General features: G+C 46.0%; 1 protein-coding gene across 1 annotated transcript in view; it reads left to right on the forward strand.

Moving 5' to 3' along the window:
• Window positions 1-20,921, forward strand: part of DDX1 (DEAD-box helicase 1) — a 175,981-nt gene that overhangs the window by 100,430 nt on the left and 54,630 nt on the right. The window contains exons 11-12 of the mRNA XM_029595927.1: window positions 22-98; window positions 2,862-2,976. Coding sequence (XP_029451787.1) covers window positions 22-98; window positions 2,862-2,976 — 192 coding nt within the window. The remainder of the gene's footprint in view (window positions 1-21; window positions 99-2,861; window positions 2,977-20,921) is intronic.

Here is a 20,921-nt window from a genome sequence, read left to right on the forward strand (position 1 = left end):
CTTTTTTTTTTTCTCCCTCAGGAAAAGATCTTGGCCTTGCCTTTGAAATTCCACAACATTTAAGGAACCAAGCATTTTTTGCATCTTGTGTTCTAAAGGTACATTTTCTTTGTAGTGAGTTGTTTTCTTTTCCCCTCTTTAGCTGTGTAACATTACTATTAATGTAGTCTTATTTTGTAAGTGTTCTTTAGTGTGTGTATGAATAAAAACATTTTTCATTTAAATGCTTTTGCTACTTTCCCTTATGACATGCCCCTTGCTCTTAACATTTTCCAGTTTTCCTGTACCACATGGTTATGGACAGCTATCTGTCCTGTATCATTATGGCTGAAAACTATTCAGGCCAAAGTACCAAAGTTCATCTTATTGTCGTCTCTTCTCCTCTTTATTTCTTCACCATTACTTTTACCATTCAGATCATAAGTTCTGTTAAGCGAGCGGTGACCACTTCTACATTTTAGAATGGGATACATTTCCCTTTGGCTCTTTCCTAGTGTCACTTATATTCTAACTTGAAAGTGCTGCTGCGAGGGGTACATACAACTTTCTGAACAGTATCTGAATATCCAGTGGACTTATTAAGCAGAGACCAAGTCCGAGGTCGAACATGCGTTGTCTACATAGTGCCATAAATGCCACCACTGAGCCACATGGGTAATCTAGAATAAAAACTTTATTTTACTTGTACTCTTAAATCTGAGTTGTTAAAATCTAATTCCATAGTTCTGTGTATTATGAGCAGTGCAGGAGGGCAAGTCACAGAAATCCCTTGAACATTCTGCTAGAGTACTTAGTTTCAAGGCTTCCTCTTTCTCTTTAGTTTTCTTTTCCTTTGATTTACCCTCTAGTAATTTACCTTATTACAAATTAAATGTTTACAGTTTTAATTTTGCTTTTAATGATAACTGTTTGACCATGTTAACTTCCAGAGCAGTACTAACAGATGGATACTACTTCTTTGTTAGTGTGATAGACCAGCAGCATCTGGAAGCCTTAAGACCATGTGTCTTTCAGGTTAAATGTTAGGCTTCTCATTTCTTTATGCACACTGACCTTTCCAAGTCTTCTGCTGGTCTCCCTTGAGAAAGGATTACAGCAGCTCAACCGTGGTGTGTGCGTTGATATCCTGCAATAAAATCTTTAAAAATTTAAAGCGACCCAAAAAGCCTTCCACTGTGATGTGATCCTAGAGTGAGGACAGACTTGGCAATATGGTGCTGACTAGAGCTGAATTGCTATAGTCAATGAGTTACCACTGGCACAGCCTCACCCAAAGGACGAGTGGGGGGCAGCATTAAATCAGCTGTTTCCAAAGGTGGTGAAGGTTGACTGTGTAATGATGGGCAACAGATGCCATTTTAGGGTTTCTTAAAATTTCTTTTTAGGGTGCTTGGTAAAACTGCATTTTGGGTCTCTTACCATAAGAAATTAGCTTTCCCTGTTCGTACCCAGATCAGTCCATACTCCTGGGTTTAGCTTCCCTTCCAGCAGATGGAAACAGAGAAAATTTCTCAGGCACCGCCTTATAACCCAGTGTGCCACCTGCAGCTCTTCAGTATTTCTCTGTCTCCAGCGGTTCTGAACCCAAGTTTAAAAAAAAAAAATAGAAAAAGGAAGCAGGTTTTATCCTCTTGGGGTTGGCAGGTCCTGGTGGGACCACCCTCCTGGTAGAAGGTGAGGATGAGTAGGGGTTGGGAAACCCAAAAGTGCTCTTCTGGGCACTGGGGGTGACAGATGGTCCAGCTCCCTCCCCTCCAGCGATGATCCTGAGCAGCCTCTGCCACCTTTTTTCTTCAGGGAAGTATTCTTTTTTTTTTTTACTCTATTAAAAAAAAAGTTTTAGGTGAAAGGAAGTGGAGCCATGTTGCTTGCAATCCTGATCGTTCGGTTTAGAAGGCGGTGAGTTTGCGTTGTTTTGGAGGTTTTATTTTTATTCACGGTTCTCAGCCCCCATTTCCCGCTGCTTACCGGTACCTGCCACTTGGTCTTCGTCAGACTGTGCTATGCCCGCACAAGCCATTGCTTGTTCTGTGGAGAGTGGCTTTCTAGTGTCTCTAAGGCAGACCACTGACCCCCGTTGCCACCCCGGGGGGAGGGCTCTTCGCAGGAGACCGCAGTGGCTTTATTGAAGCGGCACGGCCATGGTCGGTTGCCAAAGGTAGTCCCAGAATTTCACCTGAACCAATCCATCTCCTTACCGCCCCCAGATAGACACAAGGACACGGAAGACTACCGCCTTCTACGCCATCTAAAATTCGGTAGACTTTTAGTGCGGTATCTGGAACGTTCAGAACTGATGCACAAGACAGATCGCTTGTTTGTTCTTCACAGGAGAAAGAAACAGGGCAAAGCAGTTTCGCGAACCACTATAGCTTGCTGGATCAAGGAAGTAATCAGGGCAGCCTACTTTAGAGGCAGGGAAGCCTTTACCTCTACAGGTCAAAGCTTATTCTACCAGGGCCCAGCCAGTATCCTGAGTGGAAGCTAAACTACTGTCTCCCACCGACATCTGTCAAGCAGTGACATTCTTCTTATACACCACCTCCAGACTCTTCTGCCTGGATGTCCCATTCGGGAGTAGCTTTTGTACATCCTATTGGTCTTGCGTCCATCTGTGAGGCACAGTGGCAAAGTAAGCTTGCTCTGGAGACACTCAATTTATTTCAGGGTTGGAAGCAGCAGAAAGACATTGCCGTTCAGCTGAAGCTCATCACATGACCCCGGCTAAGTATTTTTGTAGAGACTACCGTCTTGACATATTTTTCAGAGAGCAGATCACTCATTTATTTAGTTGTAAATTATGTAGTATTCTAAACCAATATCCCTTTTATTTACAAATGTTTCTGTTTTTATCCTTTTAGAATGCTGAATTGAAATTCAATTTTGGTGATGAAGAATTCAAGTTTCCACCAAAAGATGGTTTTGTTGCACTCTCCAAGGCTTCTGATGGGCATGTAGTGAAATCGCAGCACTCAGGTATGTAGCAGTGAGATAGCAATTATAGTTTTGAATGTTAAACATAAGGGTTTGGACATGTGTAAACATTGCTATATGTTTGGTTTAATATTAATCTCTCTGCTTTTAAGATGTTTTCTCTGAAGAAAAGGAGCATCAAACATCTAGTCCCAGCAGCGGTGATGAATGCATTTTTCCCCCTGCCTCCTGCTGCCACACACACATGCTCAGACAGCACATCAATGAAACCGAACACAATATGATTTTGGCTGAAAAAAAGGCCTCAGACAGTTTTATTTTATAAATTTACAGATTGACAAAACTGCTATCCCAGAATACCAAAGCCAGACCCTGTCATTAACCATGTTGCCTCAATTTCATCCTCTTCCCCCATGGCTAACAAGGTGGCAGTGATGTTTTACCTGGCCTCCTGCTGTGTTACCAAGCAAGGGGGCCCTGTGCTGGGCATTACCATCCCTTGATTTTGTTGAATTACTGGCCGTGTAGGCCCAACATGAAATGAGACCTTACAGCTATTTGTCTACCACTGACTCTGAAGGTCAATGTAACAAACATATACCCAGCACACTGCCTTGGGTACCCCGCCACAGGCATGAGCAGTGTTATACTTGCCTTTTACCCTCCCCACACCCCCTAAATACTGTAACTATCATTAAATTGCTACTGTGATATACATTGCACCTTCCAAGGCCTCCTGTAGCACATTGTTGAACAGGTCATACCCTACGTCTGATAATGAATTTGATCCTGCCTGTAAAACCACTCTCACTGGTTGTTTGCTCAATCATGCAAAACATGTCTGCCCCCCCAGTTTGTGGATCCAACCCCCAATCTCATGGTTCACTTTCTTGTGTCCCTGCTTCCAAAGCTTCGAGTTGCTCCATTTTTTTGTGCATAATAATATCTGACCATGGTATATATGTATTGCTGAATATGGCACTAATTCCACAAGATCTTTCCTTATCCACCTATACCAGCTGCCTGCAGTTAATGTCCCCCAAATCATTACCCCCACGATGGCTTATTAAAGCTTCCAGTGCCACAAGTAAGGTAACAGCCCATTATATCGCATGCTGCGAGTGCCCAACCAAGAAATGTGAATCCTAGAAGGAACTAGGCTTAAGTGAGGCCCATATGGGTTTTCTTATGACCTCCATGCTGCCCAATGCACAAAGAAATGTCCCATGATCCGCACCCTTCTTCGTCCAAGGGGTATGTCTAAAAAGAGAGATAGTCAAGAATATTAGGCATACTGGCTAAATCTAATCATATATAAGAATTAACTGCAGCCGACTTCCACCTTCTGATTTTCTGTATTGTTTCCATGTGGAGCCCCACTTGCACTGTAGTGGTGGCTACACCTGTTCTAACGGAATGAGTACCAAGCTGTGTTGCATCAACACCCAACTTGGTTAGCAGTGCTCTAAAAACTGCATAGAATAGATAGTGGGACAGCAGGACCCCATCAGCATGGACCAGTAGAAGTGTTCCCCCCCCCCATCCCCAGGTTTCGGGTCCCCCCCACAGGGACTTCTGGTAAGTCTTGGTTGGGGGGGGGGGTGCAATGAAGTAAATTTGAAGGGTTGGGGCCGGTTTTGGGGGGCGGGGGCAGCCGAAATAAAATCGGCCCGGTTCACCATATAGTACCGTGTTTCTCTGAAAATAAGACATCCCTGAAAATAAGCCCTAGCCATTTTTTCGGAGATAAAAAAAAGAATATAAGACCTGTCTTATTATCGGAGAAACACGGTAGTGGTTCAGTTCCCTCACCCTCAGGAGCCTGGAGGGATACCTCTGCCGCGCTTCATAAAGCCTTTCTGTTTGGTTGTTCAGTTTGCTAAAGTTTAAAAAAAAAAAAAAGTAGAAGGCGCTTTTATTTTTCCTGTTCGCTGTCAGAGCTGTTTTCCTCCTTGGGACTGGCAGTTTGTGGCAGTAGGCATTTTGGGCTCGGGCCTCTCTGGGGATTCTGGGTGCGAGCCAGCTCTGCAGGGCGCTGCGTAGTTCAGCCATACTAGGGGCCAGCAGATGCACTGCTTGTGGAGAGAGTGCTGCGTGCCTCTCTTGATCCAGCCACTATCACCGATGCCTCTCCGGGGGGGAGGGCAATTCGGCAGGTACTGCAGCATCGACATCGCAGCGGGGGTCTGATGGGCTGCTGCACGGGAGGCTGAGGCTCTGTTCCCGCTGAGCGTGGGAATGGCGGCTATTTTGGATTCATTCTCAGCAAAAGCACTGCATGCTATGAGGGGAGGGGATCTCCCTCCTGTTCCTTCTCCCACTGATTTGTCCGTGGCGGAGGCCAGGGAGGCCTCGGGGAACAATATGACTAAAAGGGGGAGTAATCTTGTAAATCCTTCCCCAGGGGAGTCCTGAGTTTGTGCTCCTTATGCACAAAGCTTTTTTAGCCTGTTAGGCTGCGGAGCGGTCTGGAGATAGGCGGAGGGTCAAACTTTGAAATGTTTGTATGCTAATGCCAGAAGTCTAAGAAGTAAGATGGGAGAATTAGAATGTATAACAGTGAATGATGACATAGACTTAATTGGCATCTCAGAGACATGGTGGATAGAGGATAACCAATGGGACAGTGCTATGCCGGGGTACAAATTATATCGCAATGACAGAGAGGAGCACCCGGGAGGAGGTGTGGCGCTTTATGTCTGGAATGGCATAGAGTCCAACAGGATAAACACCCTGCATGAGACTAAATACAAAATTGAATTTTTATGGGTAGAAATCCCTTGTATGCCGCGGAAGACTATAGTGATAGGATTATACTACTGTCCACCTGGTCAAGATGGTGAGATGGACAGTGAAATGCTAAGAGAAATTAGGGAAGCTAACCAAATTGGTAGTGCAGTAATAATGGGAGACTTCAATTACCCAGAAATCAGCAGAAGCGACCTTGCACATAAGCAAGCACTCACATAAACATAGTGCAAGAACAAAGATACAGTTCCATCCAAACTTCACAATTATTTTTATTGTAAGTTCAGGTATTTATAGTTCATTTAAGTAAGGCAACTCCAATCAAGTGAACATGAAGAATATTTATAAAGTCCCCCGACGCGGTCCGCGTTTCGGGTGAGCTGCATCAGGAGGGACCACAGCGAAATTTTTAGTCTACAATAAAATAACATCAATCAAGAACGGAACAAAACAGGCTGCAAGTGAAAGATATAACATAGAAAATTCATACCTTTAGAGTTGACATCAGGAGCGCAAATGCCCCATACCAGTGACAGCCATTTAAATGAAAAAAGGCGCGAAAGAAAAAGGTTTCTCTCGCGAGATGCTGCAAGCGGTGAGTACACAGAACCACACATGCCGGATTAATGACTAATCAATAAAATAGATGCCATTCTATTTCCTTGTTTAGACCATTGGGTGAAACTGTGTCCAAGGTAAAAATCCAACGCTGCTCCCTCCTACCTAATATCCCGGCGTAGTCTCCCCCCCGGTGAGGGTGTGGGACCACCTCCAGAACAAGGAAGGAGAGAGCAGCGACGGAGTGGCCAGCCTGGAGCCAATGTGCCACCAGAGGCTCGTCAATTCTACCAGATCTAATATTGCAGCAGTGCTCAATAATCCTTGTCTTAGTCATACGTGAGGTTTTACCCACGTACAACAAAGGGCAAGGACACTTGACCACATACACAACTCCTCTGGTGGTGCAGTCAGTCCTAGAAGATAACTTAAACACTCGTCCAGTTTTGGGATGCACAAATGCTGTAAATAATTCCGTATGATGGCACATGGTGCAGTGGCCGCACGGGGAATGTTCCCCTCTCATGTCTGATCGCAAATCACGTTCGTGCATCGCCGTATGCACCAACTGATCCCGTAAGTTCGTTCCTCTTTTAAAGGTAAACCTAAGTGAACCATGCATGAGGTCATTCAAAGAAAGAGCCACCCAGTGTCTTTTTATCATCTTGGCTACAGTTCTACTGAACTTACGGGATCAGTTGGTGCATACGGCGATGCACGAACGTGATTTGCGATCAGACATGAGAGGGGAACATTCCCCGTGCGGCCACTGCACCATGTGCCATCATACGGAATTATTTACAGCATTTGTGCATCCCAAAACTGGACGAGTGTTTAAGTTATCTTCTAGGACTGACTGCACCACCAGAGGAGTTGTGTATGTGGTCAAGTGTCCTTGCCCTTTGTTGTACGTGGGTAAAACCTCACGTATGACTAAGACAAGGATTATTGAGCACTGCTGCAATATTAGATCTGGTAGAATTGACGAGCCTCTGGTGGCACATTGGCTCCAGGCTGGCCACTCCGTCGCTGCTCTCTCCTTCCTTGTTCTGGAGGTGGTCCCACACCCTCACCGGGGGGGAGACTACGCCGGGATATTAGGTAGGAGGGAGCAGCGTTGGATTTTTACCTTGGACACAGTTTCACCCAATGGTCTAAACAAGGAAATAGAATGGCATCTATTTTATTGATTAGTCATTAATCCGGCATGTGTGGTTCTGTGTACTCACCGCTTGCAGCATCTCGCGAGAGAAACCTTTTTCTTTCGCGCCTTTTTTCATTTAAATGGCTGTCACTGGTATGGGGCATTTGCGCTCCTGATGTCAACTCTAAAGGTATGAATTTTCTATGTTATATCTTTCACTTGCAGCCTGTTTTGTTCCGTTCTTGATTGATGTTATTTTATTGTAGACTAAAAATTTCGCTGTGGTCCCTCCTGATGCAGCTCACCCGAAACGCGGACCGCGTCGGGGGACTTTATAAATATTCTTCATGTTCACTTGATTGGAGTTGCCTTACTTAAATGAACTATAAATACCTGAACTTACAATAAAAATAATTGTGAAGTTTGGATGGAACTGTATCTTTGTTCTTGCACTATGTTTATGTGAGACTTCAATTACCCCAATATCGACTCGGTAAAAGTATCATCGGGACACGCTAGAGAGATAACGTTCCTGGATGGAATAAATGATAGCTTTATGGAGCAATTGGTTCAGGAACCAACGAGAGAGGGAGCAATTTTAGATCTAATTCTCAGTGGAGCACAGGACTTGGTGAGAGAGGTAACTGTGGTGGGGCCGCTTGGCAATAGCGATCATAATATGATCAAATTTGATTTAATGACTGGAAGAGGAACAGTGTGCAAATCCACGGCTCTCGTTCTAAACTTTCAAAAAGGAAACTTTGATAAAATGAGAAATTGTTAGAAAAAAACTGAAAGGAGCAGCTACAAAAGAAAGAAAAATGTCCAAGATGCGTGGTCATTGTTAAAATAGCATTCTAGGAGCACAGTCCAGATGTATTCCACACATTAAGAAAGGTGGAAAGAAGGCAAAACGATAACCGGCATGGTTAAAAGGGGAGGTGAAAGAAGCTATTTTAGCCAAAAGATCTTCATTCAAAAATTGGGAGAAGGATCCACCAGATTGGATCTAACAGAAGAAAATAGGATAAAGCATAAACATTGGCAAGTTAAATGTAAGACATTGATAAGACAGGCTAAGAGAGAATTTGAAAAGAAGTTGGCTGTAGAGGCAAAAACTCACTGTAAAAACTTTTAAAAATATATCCAAAGCAGAAAGCCTGTGAGGTAGTCAGTTGGACCGTTAGATGATCGAGGGGTTAAAGGGGCACTTAGAGAAGATAAGGCCATTGCAGAAAGATTTAAATGATTTCTTTGCTTCGGTGTTTACTGAAGAGGATGTTGGGGAGGTACCCGTAATGGAGAAGGTTTTCGTGGGTAATGATTCAGATGGACTGAATCAAATCACGGTGAACCTAGAAGATGTGGTAGGCCTGATTGACAAACTGAAGAGTAGTAAATCACCTGGACCGGTTGGTATACACCCCAGAGTTCTGAAGGAACTAAAAAAATGAAATTTCAGACTTATTAGTAAAAATTTGTAACCTATCATTAAAATCATCCATTGTACCTGAAGACTGGAGGATAGCAAATGTAACACCAATATTTAAAACGGGCTCCAGGGGCGATCCGGGAAACTACAGACCAGTTAGCCTGACTTCAGTGCCAGGAAAAATAGTGGAAAGTGTTCTAAACATCAAAATCACAGAACATATAGAAAGACATGGTTTAATGGAACAAAGTCAGCATGGCTTTACCCAAGGCAGGTCTTGCCTCACAAATCTGCTTCACTTTTTTGAAGGAGTTAATAAACATGTGGATAAAGGTGAACCGGTAGATGTAGTATACTTGGATTTTCAGAAGGCGTTTGACGAAGTTCCTCATGAGAGGCTTCTAGGAAAAGTAAAAAGTCATGGGATAGGTGGCGATGTCCTTTCCTGGATTGCAAACTGGCTAAAAGCCATGAAACAGAGAGTAGGATTAAATGGACAGTTTTTTTTAGTGGAAGGGAGTGGATAGTGGAGTGCCTCAGGGATCTGTATTGGGACCCTTACTTTTCAATATATTTATAAATGATCTGAAAAGAAATACGACAAGTGAGATAATCAAATTTGCATATGACACAAAATTGTTCACAGTAGTTAAATCACAAGCAGATTGTGATAAATTGCAGGAAGAACTTGAGACTGGAAAATTGGGCATCCAAATGGCAGATGAAATTTAATGTGGATAAGTGCAAGGTGATGCATATAGGGAAAAATAACCCATGCTATAATTACACAATGTTGGGTTCCATATTAGGTGCTACAACCCAAGAAAGAGATCTAGGCGTCATAGTGGACAACACATTGAAATGGTCGGTTCAGTGTGCTGCGGCAGTTAAAAAAGCAAACAGAATGTTGGGAATTATTAGAAAGGGAATGGTGAATAAAAGGGAAAATATCATAATGCCTCTGTATTGCTCCATGGTGAGACCGCACCCTGAATACTGTGTACAATTCTGGTCGCCGCATCTCAAAAAATATATAATTGCGATGGAGAAGGTACAGAGAAGGGCTACCAAAATTATAAGGGGAATGGAACAGCTCCCCTATGAGGAAAGACTAAAGAGGTTAGAACTTTTCAGCTTGGAGAAGACGGCTGAGGGGGGTTATGATAGAGATGTTTAAAATCATGAGAGGTCTAGAACGGAATCTGTTGTTTACTCTTTCGGATAGTAGAAAGACTAGGGGGCACTCCATGAAGTTAGCATGGGGCACATTTAATAATCGGAGAAAGTTCTTTTTTACTCAACGCACAATTAAACTCTGGAATTTGTTGCCAGAGGATGTGGTTAGTGCAGTTAGTATAGCTGTGTTTAAAAAAGGATTGGATAAGTTCTTGGCGGAGATGTCCATTACCTGCTATTAAGTTCACTTAGAGAATAGCCACTGCCATTAGCAATGGTAACATGGAATAGACTTAGTTTTTGGGTACTTGCCGGGTTCTTGTGGCCTGGATTGGCCACTGTTGGAAACAGGATGCTGGGCTTGATGGACCCTTGGTCTGTCCCAGTATGGCATTTTCTTATGTCCTTTGAGGGTGTCAGGCCCCCCCCCTCCAATAAAGAGACCTAGGTTTGTGGGGGTTGCAGGGGCCACTAGGGTCCAGAGGGCCCTTGGCCCTTCTGGGTCTGGGGCCCCTGAGGAAGGTTCCTCTGAAGATTCTGATTGGGACCTGCCATCTGGGGGTGGCTCTCCCGAGGCGGACCCTCCTCTTTTTCCACAGGATCCAGAGGGAGACCCAGAGAAGGTTCAGGTGGTGGAGGGCAATGATCCCAAGGTGGTCCACCTTTTTCAGAGAGAAGAACTGGGACCCTAATTCAACCAGTTCTGACTGAATTAGGCATCTCTGTCCTGCAAGCCCAGCCTGACCAGGAAGAGGTAGATCTGGTTATGACCAGCATGAGAGGTCTAGCCAAGACTTTCCCCTTTCACAAGTCCGTTAAGGAGCTGGTGGTCAGGGAGTGGGATACTCTGGAGACTGATCTTAAGGTTCGCAGAGCCATGGACAAGCTCTATCCTCTTCCCAAAGATACCCTGGAGCTCTTGCAGGTCTCAAAGGTGGATGCTTCAGTTTCGGCAGTCACCCAGAGGACCACCGTTTCGGTGGCAGGTACAGTGGTCCTAAAGGATTTTCAGGACAGGAAGCTCGAGGTGCATCTTAAAAAGATCTTCGAGGTGTCTGTTGTGGGCATCCATGCAGCTGTCTGTAGCAGCTTTATGCTCTGAGCCAGTTTAAGATGGGTGCAACAGTTGGAAATTAACAAGGATTTGTCGCGCCTGGAGGCTGCAGTCGCTTATGGGGCTGACATGTTGTATGACCTCATTCGCACCTTTTCTAGAACTATGATGTCTTCGGTCTCTGCTAGGAGGCTTTTGTGGTTGCAAAACTGGTCGGTGGACATCTCATCAGGCTCAACTAGGGGCGTTGCCTTTTAAGGCAAGCTTTTGTTTGGGGAAGACTTGGAGCAGTTGATAAAGCATTTGGGCGATAACAAGGTGCACAAACTTCCAGAAGATAAGCATAAAGGATACAAAGGATTTCTCCCTGTCCTCTTTTTGTTTCGAGGTCAAAGGTGTTTCTGCCAGAACAGAGCTCTGTATGGTGACCAGTGGCAGACCTCGGGGAGGTCACAGTCTTGGAACTAGCCATTTCGTGGCCGCAGAACGAGCCGAGTCAGCCCCAGCCAGGGTACTGGCGTGCCCAAGCCTGTGCAATGAGGCGATGCTGGCCCACTCGTCTCTTCCAGTCATCGGGGGCTGTTTATCTCAATTTTATGAGGAATCGGTCAAAATCACAACGGACCACTGGGTTCTAAATGTGATAGGACAAGGCTACGCTTTAGAATTTGCTTGGCCGCTCAGAAATCTGTTTGAGATCTCCTTGGGCTTCAAGGGAAAAAAAGACTGATTGTGCAGCAGACCATATGGAGACTGCAAATGCTGGGAGCTATTGTTCCTGTCCTCCTGGACGAGCAGGGGATGGGGCGTTATTCCATTTATTTTGTGGTACCAAAGAAGGAAGGAACTTTTCATCCAATTCTGGACTTAAAGAAGGTGAATGTGGCTCTCAAGGTTTCCAGTTTCAGGATCGAGAATTTGCGGTCCATCATAGCAGCAGTATGCGACGGGCAATTCCTGGTTTCTTTGGATTTGATGGAGGTGCATCTGCACATTCAGATTCACCCGGGTCATCAGAAGTACCTCTGGTTCATGATCCCAGAGAAGCATTTTCAATTTTGTGCCCTCCTATTTGGTCTGGCGACAGCCTCGAGTACCTTTTAACAAGGTAATAGTGGTCATGGCGGCATCCAAAAAGAGGGCATTCCTGTCCATCTGTATTTGGGCGACTGGCTCATCCGAGCGAAGTCAAGGGTTTTGCAGGCATGCAGTGGATGTAGTATTATGTCATCTGCGAGCCTTAGGTTGGATAGTGAACTTCAAGAATCAGCTTTCTCCTTCTCAGGTTCTGGAATTTTTGGGCGCACGTTTTGATACCCATCTGGGAAAGGTATTTCTCATGGAGGAGCGAATGGCCAAGCTACAGGCTCAGGCTTGGAACCTGTTGGAGGCCCGAATATCCAGGGTCTGGGATTACTTGCAGGTCATCTGTTCTATGGCCTCGACTTTGGAGCTGGTCCCATGGGCTTTTGCTCATATGAGATCTCTTCAGAAAGCGTTGCTATCCTGGTGGGATCCAATGTCAGAGCAGATCCATATTCCACTACCACTTAGAGTCCACCAGGTCCAGTCTGTTATGGTGGTTTGGCCGTGGGGTGGATCTCAAAGTGCCCCAGTGGACAGTGGTGACCACTGATGCAAGACTGTGTCAGTCTCATTCAGTTCAAGGAATGTGGTTGGTGGAGGAAGCGACTTGGTCCATCAACCGACTAGAGCGGTACGATTGGCTCTGGAAGCGTTTCTTACCCTCCTGCGCAACTAGGCAGAGTTCTATCGGACAATGCGACAATTGTGGCCTATATCAACTGTCAGGGAGGCACCAAGAGTCTGGCGGTTGCTCGAGAAGCAGAGCAGCTGATGGCCTAGGCGGAGCAGCATCTGTCCACGATAGTGGCGTTACACATGGCAGGCTCAGACAATATGCAAGCGGATTTTTTCAGCCAGCAGCAGTTAGATCCTGGAGAATGGAGTTTTCAGAGGAAACTATGTTGCTCATTTCTCGCAGGTGAGTAATGCCTCATATGGACCTGATGGCAACCCAGAGGAATGCCAAGGCACTGCATTTCTTCAGTTGCAGAAGAGAGCACAGAGCAAAAGGGGTCAATGCCATAGTGCTTCCCCTGGCCTCGGGATGTCCTGATCTACGTGTTTCCTCCGTGGCCTCTGGTGAGCAAGGTTGTAAGGAGAATAGAGGTCCACCTGGGAAGGGTGATTCTCGTAGCACAAGAGTAGCCACGAAGGCCTTTGTTTGCAGATCTGGTCAATCTGGTGGCTGGGCCATCTACAGAATCTTCCGTGGCAGGGTCCTATTTTTTCTGATCAGACAAATCACTTTTGTCTAGCAGCTTGGCTTTTGAAAGTAGGCGATTGAGGAAAAGCTACCCCGGAAGATGTTGTTTTTGCTCTTTTACGCGCTCATAAGACTTCTATTTCTCTTGCATAAGTGCGGGTTTGGAGAGCCTTCGAATCCTGGTGCGTGGAGCATGGGGTGGTCCCCCATTGAGTTTCGGTGCCGCAGATTCTGGCTTTCTTGCAAAGAGGCCTAGCAAAGGGTTTATCCTCTAGTTCTCTGAGGATGGCTTTGGTTTGGTTGCGGGGCAAGGTTCGGGGACTTCCTCTAGCCGGATGTGGTACTTTTCTTCTCGGGGCAAAACATTTGCGTCCTCCTGTTCATAAGGTGTGTCCTCCATGGAACCTCAACTTGGTCCTTAAGGTGTTGGCAGGTGCCATTTGAGTCTCTTAAGAGGGCCACCATAATGGATCTCACTTTGAAGATGGGGTTTTTGGTGGCATTTTGTTCGGCCATGAGGGTGTTTGAGCTTCAAGCACTGTCGTGCAGGGATCTGTTTTTGTAGATTTTGGAGTCTTTTTGCATACAGTCCCGTCTTTTTTGCCAAAGGTGGTGTTTGTATTCCACTTAAATCAGTTAGTGGAACTTCCAGCCTTTCCTGATCTGGAGATGGGGTCTCCTCATGCGAAAGAGTTAAGACGCCTGGATGTCAAAAGAGCTTTATTGCACTATTAGGAAGTTATGAACAGTTTCAGATTGTCTGTCTGATCACGGCACAAAAAGGTGGCGTGGTGCAAAAAAGGGTCTGAACGTGTCAAAGGCCACAATTGCAAGGTGGTTGAAGGAAGTTATCAGTTCCGCTTACATCTGTCAGTCGTCCTATCCCAGATGGGTTAAGGGCTCATCATACCCAGTCTCAGGCGGCTTCTTGGGCGAAATGTCAGGTAGTGTCGCACAGGAAATTTGCCGGGCGGCTTGGAAGTCTTTGCATACTTTTGCCAAATTTAAATGTCCAGGCCTCGGACATCGGCAATTTTGGTGTAAGTGTACTTTGATTGGGACTCTCGCTGTCCCACCTCAGTTAGGGAAGCTTTGGTACATCCCAGGAGTCTGGACTGATCTGGGTATGTACAGGGAAAGGAAAATTTGTTCTTACCTCCTAATTTTCGTTCCTGTAGTTCCACAGATCAGTCCAGAGTCCCACCCGGTGGTGGAGAAAAGTGTAGGGAGAGTCCGATCGATCGTTTATAATACTGATTCTCAGGGTTTCTGAAGAATGGCACAGGTTTCTCATGGGTGTTTATTTTCAGATATAAAGTTGGTTATGATTCACATTTAAAATTTTTCCTCTTTCCTCTGCTCGTTCTGGGAAAATTTGTTGATAGGATTGGTTATATTATTTTTTGCTTGGGTACTGAGGAGCTGCAGGTGGCACACCGGGTTAAACCTTTCTCTGTCTCCATCTGCTGGAAAAGGAAGCAAACCCAGGAGTCTGGACTGGTCTATGGTACTATAGGAATGAAAATTATCAGGTAAAAGAACCAATTTTCCTTTAGTGTAAAGTCTATATGCCACCACCCTCTGGTGCTTGTCACCTGACCAGTTTCTAACCCAGTTTAGGCTACAGTTAGGCTAGCACATTAGACAAGAATCCACTACTGTGCTTTTTTTTTTTTTCTAACCTTGCTGCAGTTGTGAAATGTGCTTCCGCTTTGTCTAACCTGGCCCTTTTTAAAATAGTGTTAAGATAACTATTTAATCAAGCTTTTCTAGAGCAGGGTTTCCCAAACCTAACCTGGAGACCCCATAATCAGTCAGGTTTTCAGGATTTCCACAGTGCAAGAGAGAAATTTGCATATACTGAGTCTCCAAGATATGTAAATTTGTCATCCTATTCATTGTGGATATCTAAAACCTGATTGGCTGTGGGGTCCCCAGAACAGGTCTGGGAAGCCCTCTTCTAGGGTGAAGAGATGTTCCTGCTTTTAGGCTAGTCATTTGAATGACAATATTATGTATTTTTGTGTACATTTTTAATGTAATTTATGTATTTTATTGCAAGTTACCTTGGACCTTTTGTATGGGAAGGCATTTGCTAAAATAGATTTTATTGTGCTTCCTGTGTGGTGCAATGTTAAATTTTACTGAAATAAGTATACCATATCTAATGCTTGTCCTTGATATAATTCTTTGTTCCCTGTACGTACTTAGATAAGTCCAGACTTCTGGGTTTTGCCTCCCCTCCAGCAGATGGAGACAGTTTTTACTGACACTGCCATATAACCTAGTCTGCCATCTGCAGTCCCTCAGTATTTCTGTCTGCAGCAGATGTTAGAGGTGCAATCCCTGCAGTTAGATGGAAAAAAAAAAATCAGGGAGAAGAGAATCTCAAACTTGTCCCGTTATCCTCCCAGGAGGTTGCTAGGCCCTGGTGGGGTTATCTCTCCTGGTAGTGAGGAGTACAAGCAGGGGGTCGGAGACCCTGGTTTGGCTCGATCTGTCACCGCCCAGGGGCATGTATAGCTAGTGGACCCGGTTCCCTCCCCCCTAGGAGAACAAATTGGAGTCCGGCAGCTCTTCTGTCAGAGAAGTTCTTTCTTTGCCTTTTCTTCTGGCTCCATAAAGTTTAAAAAAAAAAAAAAAAAAGTTTGAGCAGAGGAGCGATGAGGTTGTTAGCGTCTGGGTAGGCTGCAGTGAGCCTTGACAGGGCTGCATAGGGGTTTCTTGGCGGCGGTGATTTTCAGCTGCGTGGCATGGTGGAGCTGATTTTTGCCACACGGTCGGGTCTGGTGGTGATCGTTGGTGGCGATACGCATAATGGTTGTACATTGGACTGTGTTCCCGCTGCCTCTCCGGGAGAGAGGGCGGGTCGGGACTGTCAGAGGCCGCGGCGGACCATCAGACTAAATCTAAGTCTGGTTTCACAAGTTGGCGCCCCCTCCCCTGCCGGGCGCAGGAAAAGCGGCCATGTCGGACCAGCAGACGACTTACATCTGAAGTGGGGAGCGCCTGGCAAGTTGGCTCCCCCTCCCCCGCGGGAATGGCGGCCATGTTGTCCGGGGCTGAAGGCCCATCGGGCTGTTTTGGGGGTATGACAGGCTCTCCCCTCGCCATCACTAATGGGGCCAGGGTGTTATCTTCCGTAAAGACCCCATTTCTGGCATGGAGGAGGATCCTTCCAGAGTTGGGTTGGAGGAGCCCACTCTTTCTTCTCAGGGTTCGTCCTGCTTTTACATTGAGCATATTTGGCATGAAAGGCAGCTGGGAAGCAGATGGACAGTGTTCAGAGGCCTGGTGCTCCGCAGCCTACTAAGACGCCAGCAAGTTCTAGGGTACTGGTTCCGAGAGGGGCACCCAGGGTCTTCAGGATGAGGACAGTCGCAGATAGTCCAGATATTGGCTCCGATGAGTCGGACAGCGCTTTGTGGGTTCCTGCCTTTTTGGGCACTCCTGGGCTAGGCAATGATCCAACTATAGCCAGCAATAACCTGGATGCCCCAGATAAGAGGATTCTAATCAAAAGGGAGTGACCCAGTCATGGATGGCTTCAGGGGTCCAGCGAAAGCCTTCCCTTTTCCCAGATCTGTGAGGAAGTTGATGGTCAGGGAGTAGATCACTCTCGAAACAGGCCTCAGGGTAGGCTGGGCAGTGACAAGAGTTATAGCCCTTGTTGGAGAACACGCTTGTGGTGTTGCTGATTCCTGAGATGGAGGCATTGTTTTCTGTGGTCACCAAAAGGACCACCATTCCTGTTGCTGGTTCAGCGTCTCTGAGTAACATGCAAGATGAAAAGTTGGAGATTTAGCTCGAGAGGATGTTTGCAGTATCCCAGCTTGGCATTTGGGCTGCTGGGTGCAGTAGCTTCATGCAGAAAGCTAGTTTACCCTGGGTTCAGCACTTCTAGGCTACAAGGTCGCTATCCATCTGAGGTCAAACAGGTGCACTCTGGAGGCAGCCGCAGCTTATGTAGTGGATGCTCTGTATGACTAAAGGGCATAGGCTGCCAGAGGACAAGCCCAAGGGAAACAAGTTCCTTTGCAGGGTGGCCTGTTTTCATTTGTAGGCCTTCAGCAAGGAGCTCGGAGGCAGGGCAGCAGGAGGCAGCAGTCCTAGAACCAGCCATTTCGAGGAGGCAGAAAATCTGGCAGAGAAGGTCTCGGCCAGGACTCTGGTGGAGCCAGTTACTCCCAATGAAGTGAGCTCGGTCTACTCCTCTTTCTCTGATTGGAGAGCTCTGACTCTATTTTTCGAGAAGTGGATAAAGATCACGTCTGCACGGTACTAAAAGACGGTTACGCATTAGAATTCTCTCGTCCACTGCAGGACTTGTTTAAAGTTTCTCCTTGCGCTCTGTTCAGCAAGAGGAAGGTGGTTCAAGAAACCGTGGACTGATTGCAAGCTCTGGGAGCTGTAGTTCCCATTCCATTGGGGGAACATGGGACGTATGAAGGTAGTCCATAAATTGCTTGGCACCAAAACAATGGAGGGATCTTGCCGTTCAATTTTGGATCCAAAGAAGATGAGTGTGGCTCTCGAGGTTCCTCATTTTCAAATAGAAACTGGACTGGTTCATTTGGGCAAAGTCGGGGACCCACTGCAGACAAGCGGTGGATCTGGTGCTGCGGCGCTTGCGATCACTAGCTGGATTGTGGATTGGTCCAAAATTCATCCAGTCCTATTTCAAGTGTTGGAATTTCTGGGAGCACACTTCAGTAGCAACCTGGGGAAGGTTTTTTTTTTCTTACAGAGGAGCACATTGTCAGGATGCAGTTGCAAGTCCACAGATTGCTGAAGAGCGAGGTACTCAGGGTCTAGGATTTCCTACAGGTTCTCTGCTCCATGGCGTCCACGTTGGAACTCCTGATTTGGATGTTTGCTCATTTGAGAACTCTGCAGGCAGCGTTTTCTTTCCTGGTAGGATCTGTTGTCAGAGAAGTTTCAGCTTCCACTGCCGCTTATGCAGTTAGCCAGATCCAGTCTCTCATGGGGGCTTGGTTGGAACCCCTTGGGTCAAGGGGTGGACTTGGAAGTTCCGGAGTGGACAGTGGTTACCACCGATGCCAGCCTCTCCAGTTGGGGAAACTGTCTGCCAAGATCAATTGAGGCAAGGCCAGTGGTCGGCAGAAGAAGTGTCATGGTCTATCAATCACTTAGAGACGAGCAATGTGGTTGGCACTGAGTGCATTTCTTCCTCTTGCGCGACCGTCCAGTCAGGCTTATTCAACAATGCGACAACGGTGACTTATATCAACCGGCATGGTGGTACCAAGAGTCCAGCGGTAGTTCATGAAGCCCGGGAGCTAATCCACTGAGCGTAGCAGTATCTGGAGGAGTTGGCAGCTTCTCAAGCTGCCAAGGCCGACAGTGTGCAAGCGGACTTCCTCAGCCATCAACAGCTGGATCCTGGAGAGTAGGAGCTCTGTGAGGAAGCAAAGGCTGTCTTCTATTGCAGGTGGGGTGAGCCTTGCATGGATTTAATGTCAACTTAGCAAGATGCCATGGTACCCCGCTTATTCGGTCGTAGAAGAGCGCAGGGTGTCAATGCCTTGGTTCTTCCTTGGCTGCAGGACCTTCTACTGTATGTGTTTCCGCTGAGGCTGTTGGTGGGTAGGATTTTGTGGCGGGTGAAGCTTCATCCTTGAGACGTTATTCTGGGGGCTCCAGAGTGGCCTCTGAGTCCTTGGTTTGCAGATCCAATCAGTCTAGCAGTTGCCGGCCCATTGAGTCTCACTCATCTGCCAAAGCTTCTGCACCAAGTTCCCATATTTTCAAATTCAACCACTTTTCTGTCTCGCGGCTTGGCTTTTGAGAGGAAACAGTTAAGAGGGAAAGGTTACTCTGGTGATATTATTTCTACTCTTTTGCAGGCTAGAAAATCTTCCACGTCCTTGACATATGCGAGTCTGGAGAGTTTTTATTTTTGAGGATTTGTGCACAGAGCAGGGGGTTGTCCTTGTGCGAGCTTCCGTAGCACATTATCCTTATCTTCTTGCAAAGGGATTTGGTGAAGGTTTTGTCCTTTAACTCCCTCGGAGTTCAAGTGGTGGCATTAAGTTGTCTTCAAGGCAAGGTGCATGGAGTTGCTCTGGCTGTGCGTCCGGATGGGGTGCGTTTTCCTCCAGGGCACGAAACATTTGCACCCACCGGTTCAGAAGCTGTGTTCCTGCTGGAGCCTTAACTTAGTCCTGAAAGGCATGTGTGTTTTGGGCCGTTTGCGCCTCACACTACTATAAAAGATCTCACTTTTGAAGGTGATCTTTGTGACAGTTCCGCTAGACAGATCTCAGAGCTTCAAGCCTTGTCATATAGAGATCCTTTCTTGAGACTTTAGGATTTGGGGCTCTCCTTGTGGACGGTTCCAGCTTTCCTGCTGAAGGTGGTTTCGACTTTTCTCTTAACTCGGTCATTGGAGTTCCCGACTTTCTCAAATTTGGGGGCTACAGCGCCTCATGAAAGAGTTGCGGCTTTTGGTTTTCAAGCATACCTGGTTGCAGTATCTTAAAAGTTACTATCAGTTTCTGGTTGTCCTATCGCCTTTTTGTGCTGCGGAGTGGTAAAAAAAAAAAAAAAAAAAAAGTGGGGGGAGGGGGGCATAAGGCATCAAGAGCCACGATTGTGTGGTGGTTGAAGGGAAGTCTGGAGGTTTTGAAGCTCTGAGACTTCAAGGGCTCATTCTACTCTTTCCCAGACAGCATCTTAGGCCGAATGTCAGCAAGTGTCACCTCAAGAGATTTGCAGGGCAGCTACTTGGAAGTCTTGCCCACTTCCGCCAGGCATTGAGTGGGACTCTCGTGGTCCCACCCCAGTTAGGGAAGCATTGGTACATCCCAAAAGGAAAATTTGGTTCTTACCTGCTAATTTGTGTTCCTATAGTACCGCAGATCAGTTCAGAGTTCGATCCGGTTAGGAAAGGGAGATTTGGAGAGTCCGCATAATCTGTTGTAATTAATCTGACGAATGGAACAGGTTTTTGCTTAATCCTTCATGTTTTTTAATGGTTACAAGTTTTATCTGTTATAAATTTACACTTCCCACTGCTCATTCAGGGGGATATTAATTTGTTGTTAGTATTGGTGTTTCTACTTTCTTGGCTTTGGAACAGATCAATACTGGAGGACTGCAGGTGGCACACTAGGTTATATGGCAATGTTAGTAAAACTTTCTCTGTCTCCATCTGCTGGAGGGGAGGCAAAACCCAGGAGTCTGGACTGATCTGTGGTACTATAGGAACGAAAATTAGCAGGTAAGAGCCAATTTTCCTGTAGTCCATATAAAGAAATTGATCACATTTGTTGGATAAGATCTTCTATGATAAAAACCATGCTGCCCTGGATCCTTTTCTTCACTGGATGTAAATCACTCCACTATTCTTTCCATTAGTATCAATGTACCCACTACTGAAATCAGATGTACTGGCCCGTAGTTACCAGCTTACTCTCTCTACTTCCATTTTATGAATAAGAATGTCTTTCTATAATTCTCTGGGAGTTTTCTTGTCAAAGAATGATTAACAGTACTGTTATTTGAACTACCAGGACATTAGTCTGGTCTTTCCCCATTCTTATCTACTTGCTAGCTCCTTGCA

This window comes from Rhinatrema bivittatum, chromosome 3 (genome assembly GCF_901001135.1).
Source record: "Rhinatrema bivittatum chromosome 3, aRhiBiv1.1, whole genome shotgun sequence".
Classification (NCBI taxonomy): domain Eukaryota; kingdom Metazoa; phylum Chordata; class Amphibia; order Gymnophiona; family Rhinatrematidae; genus Rhinatrema; species Rhinatrema bivittatum.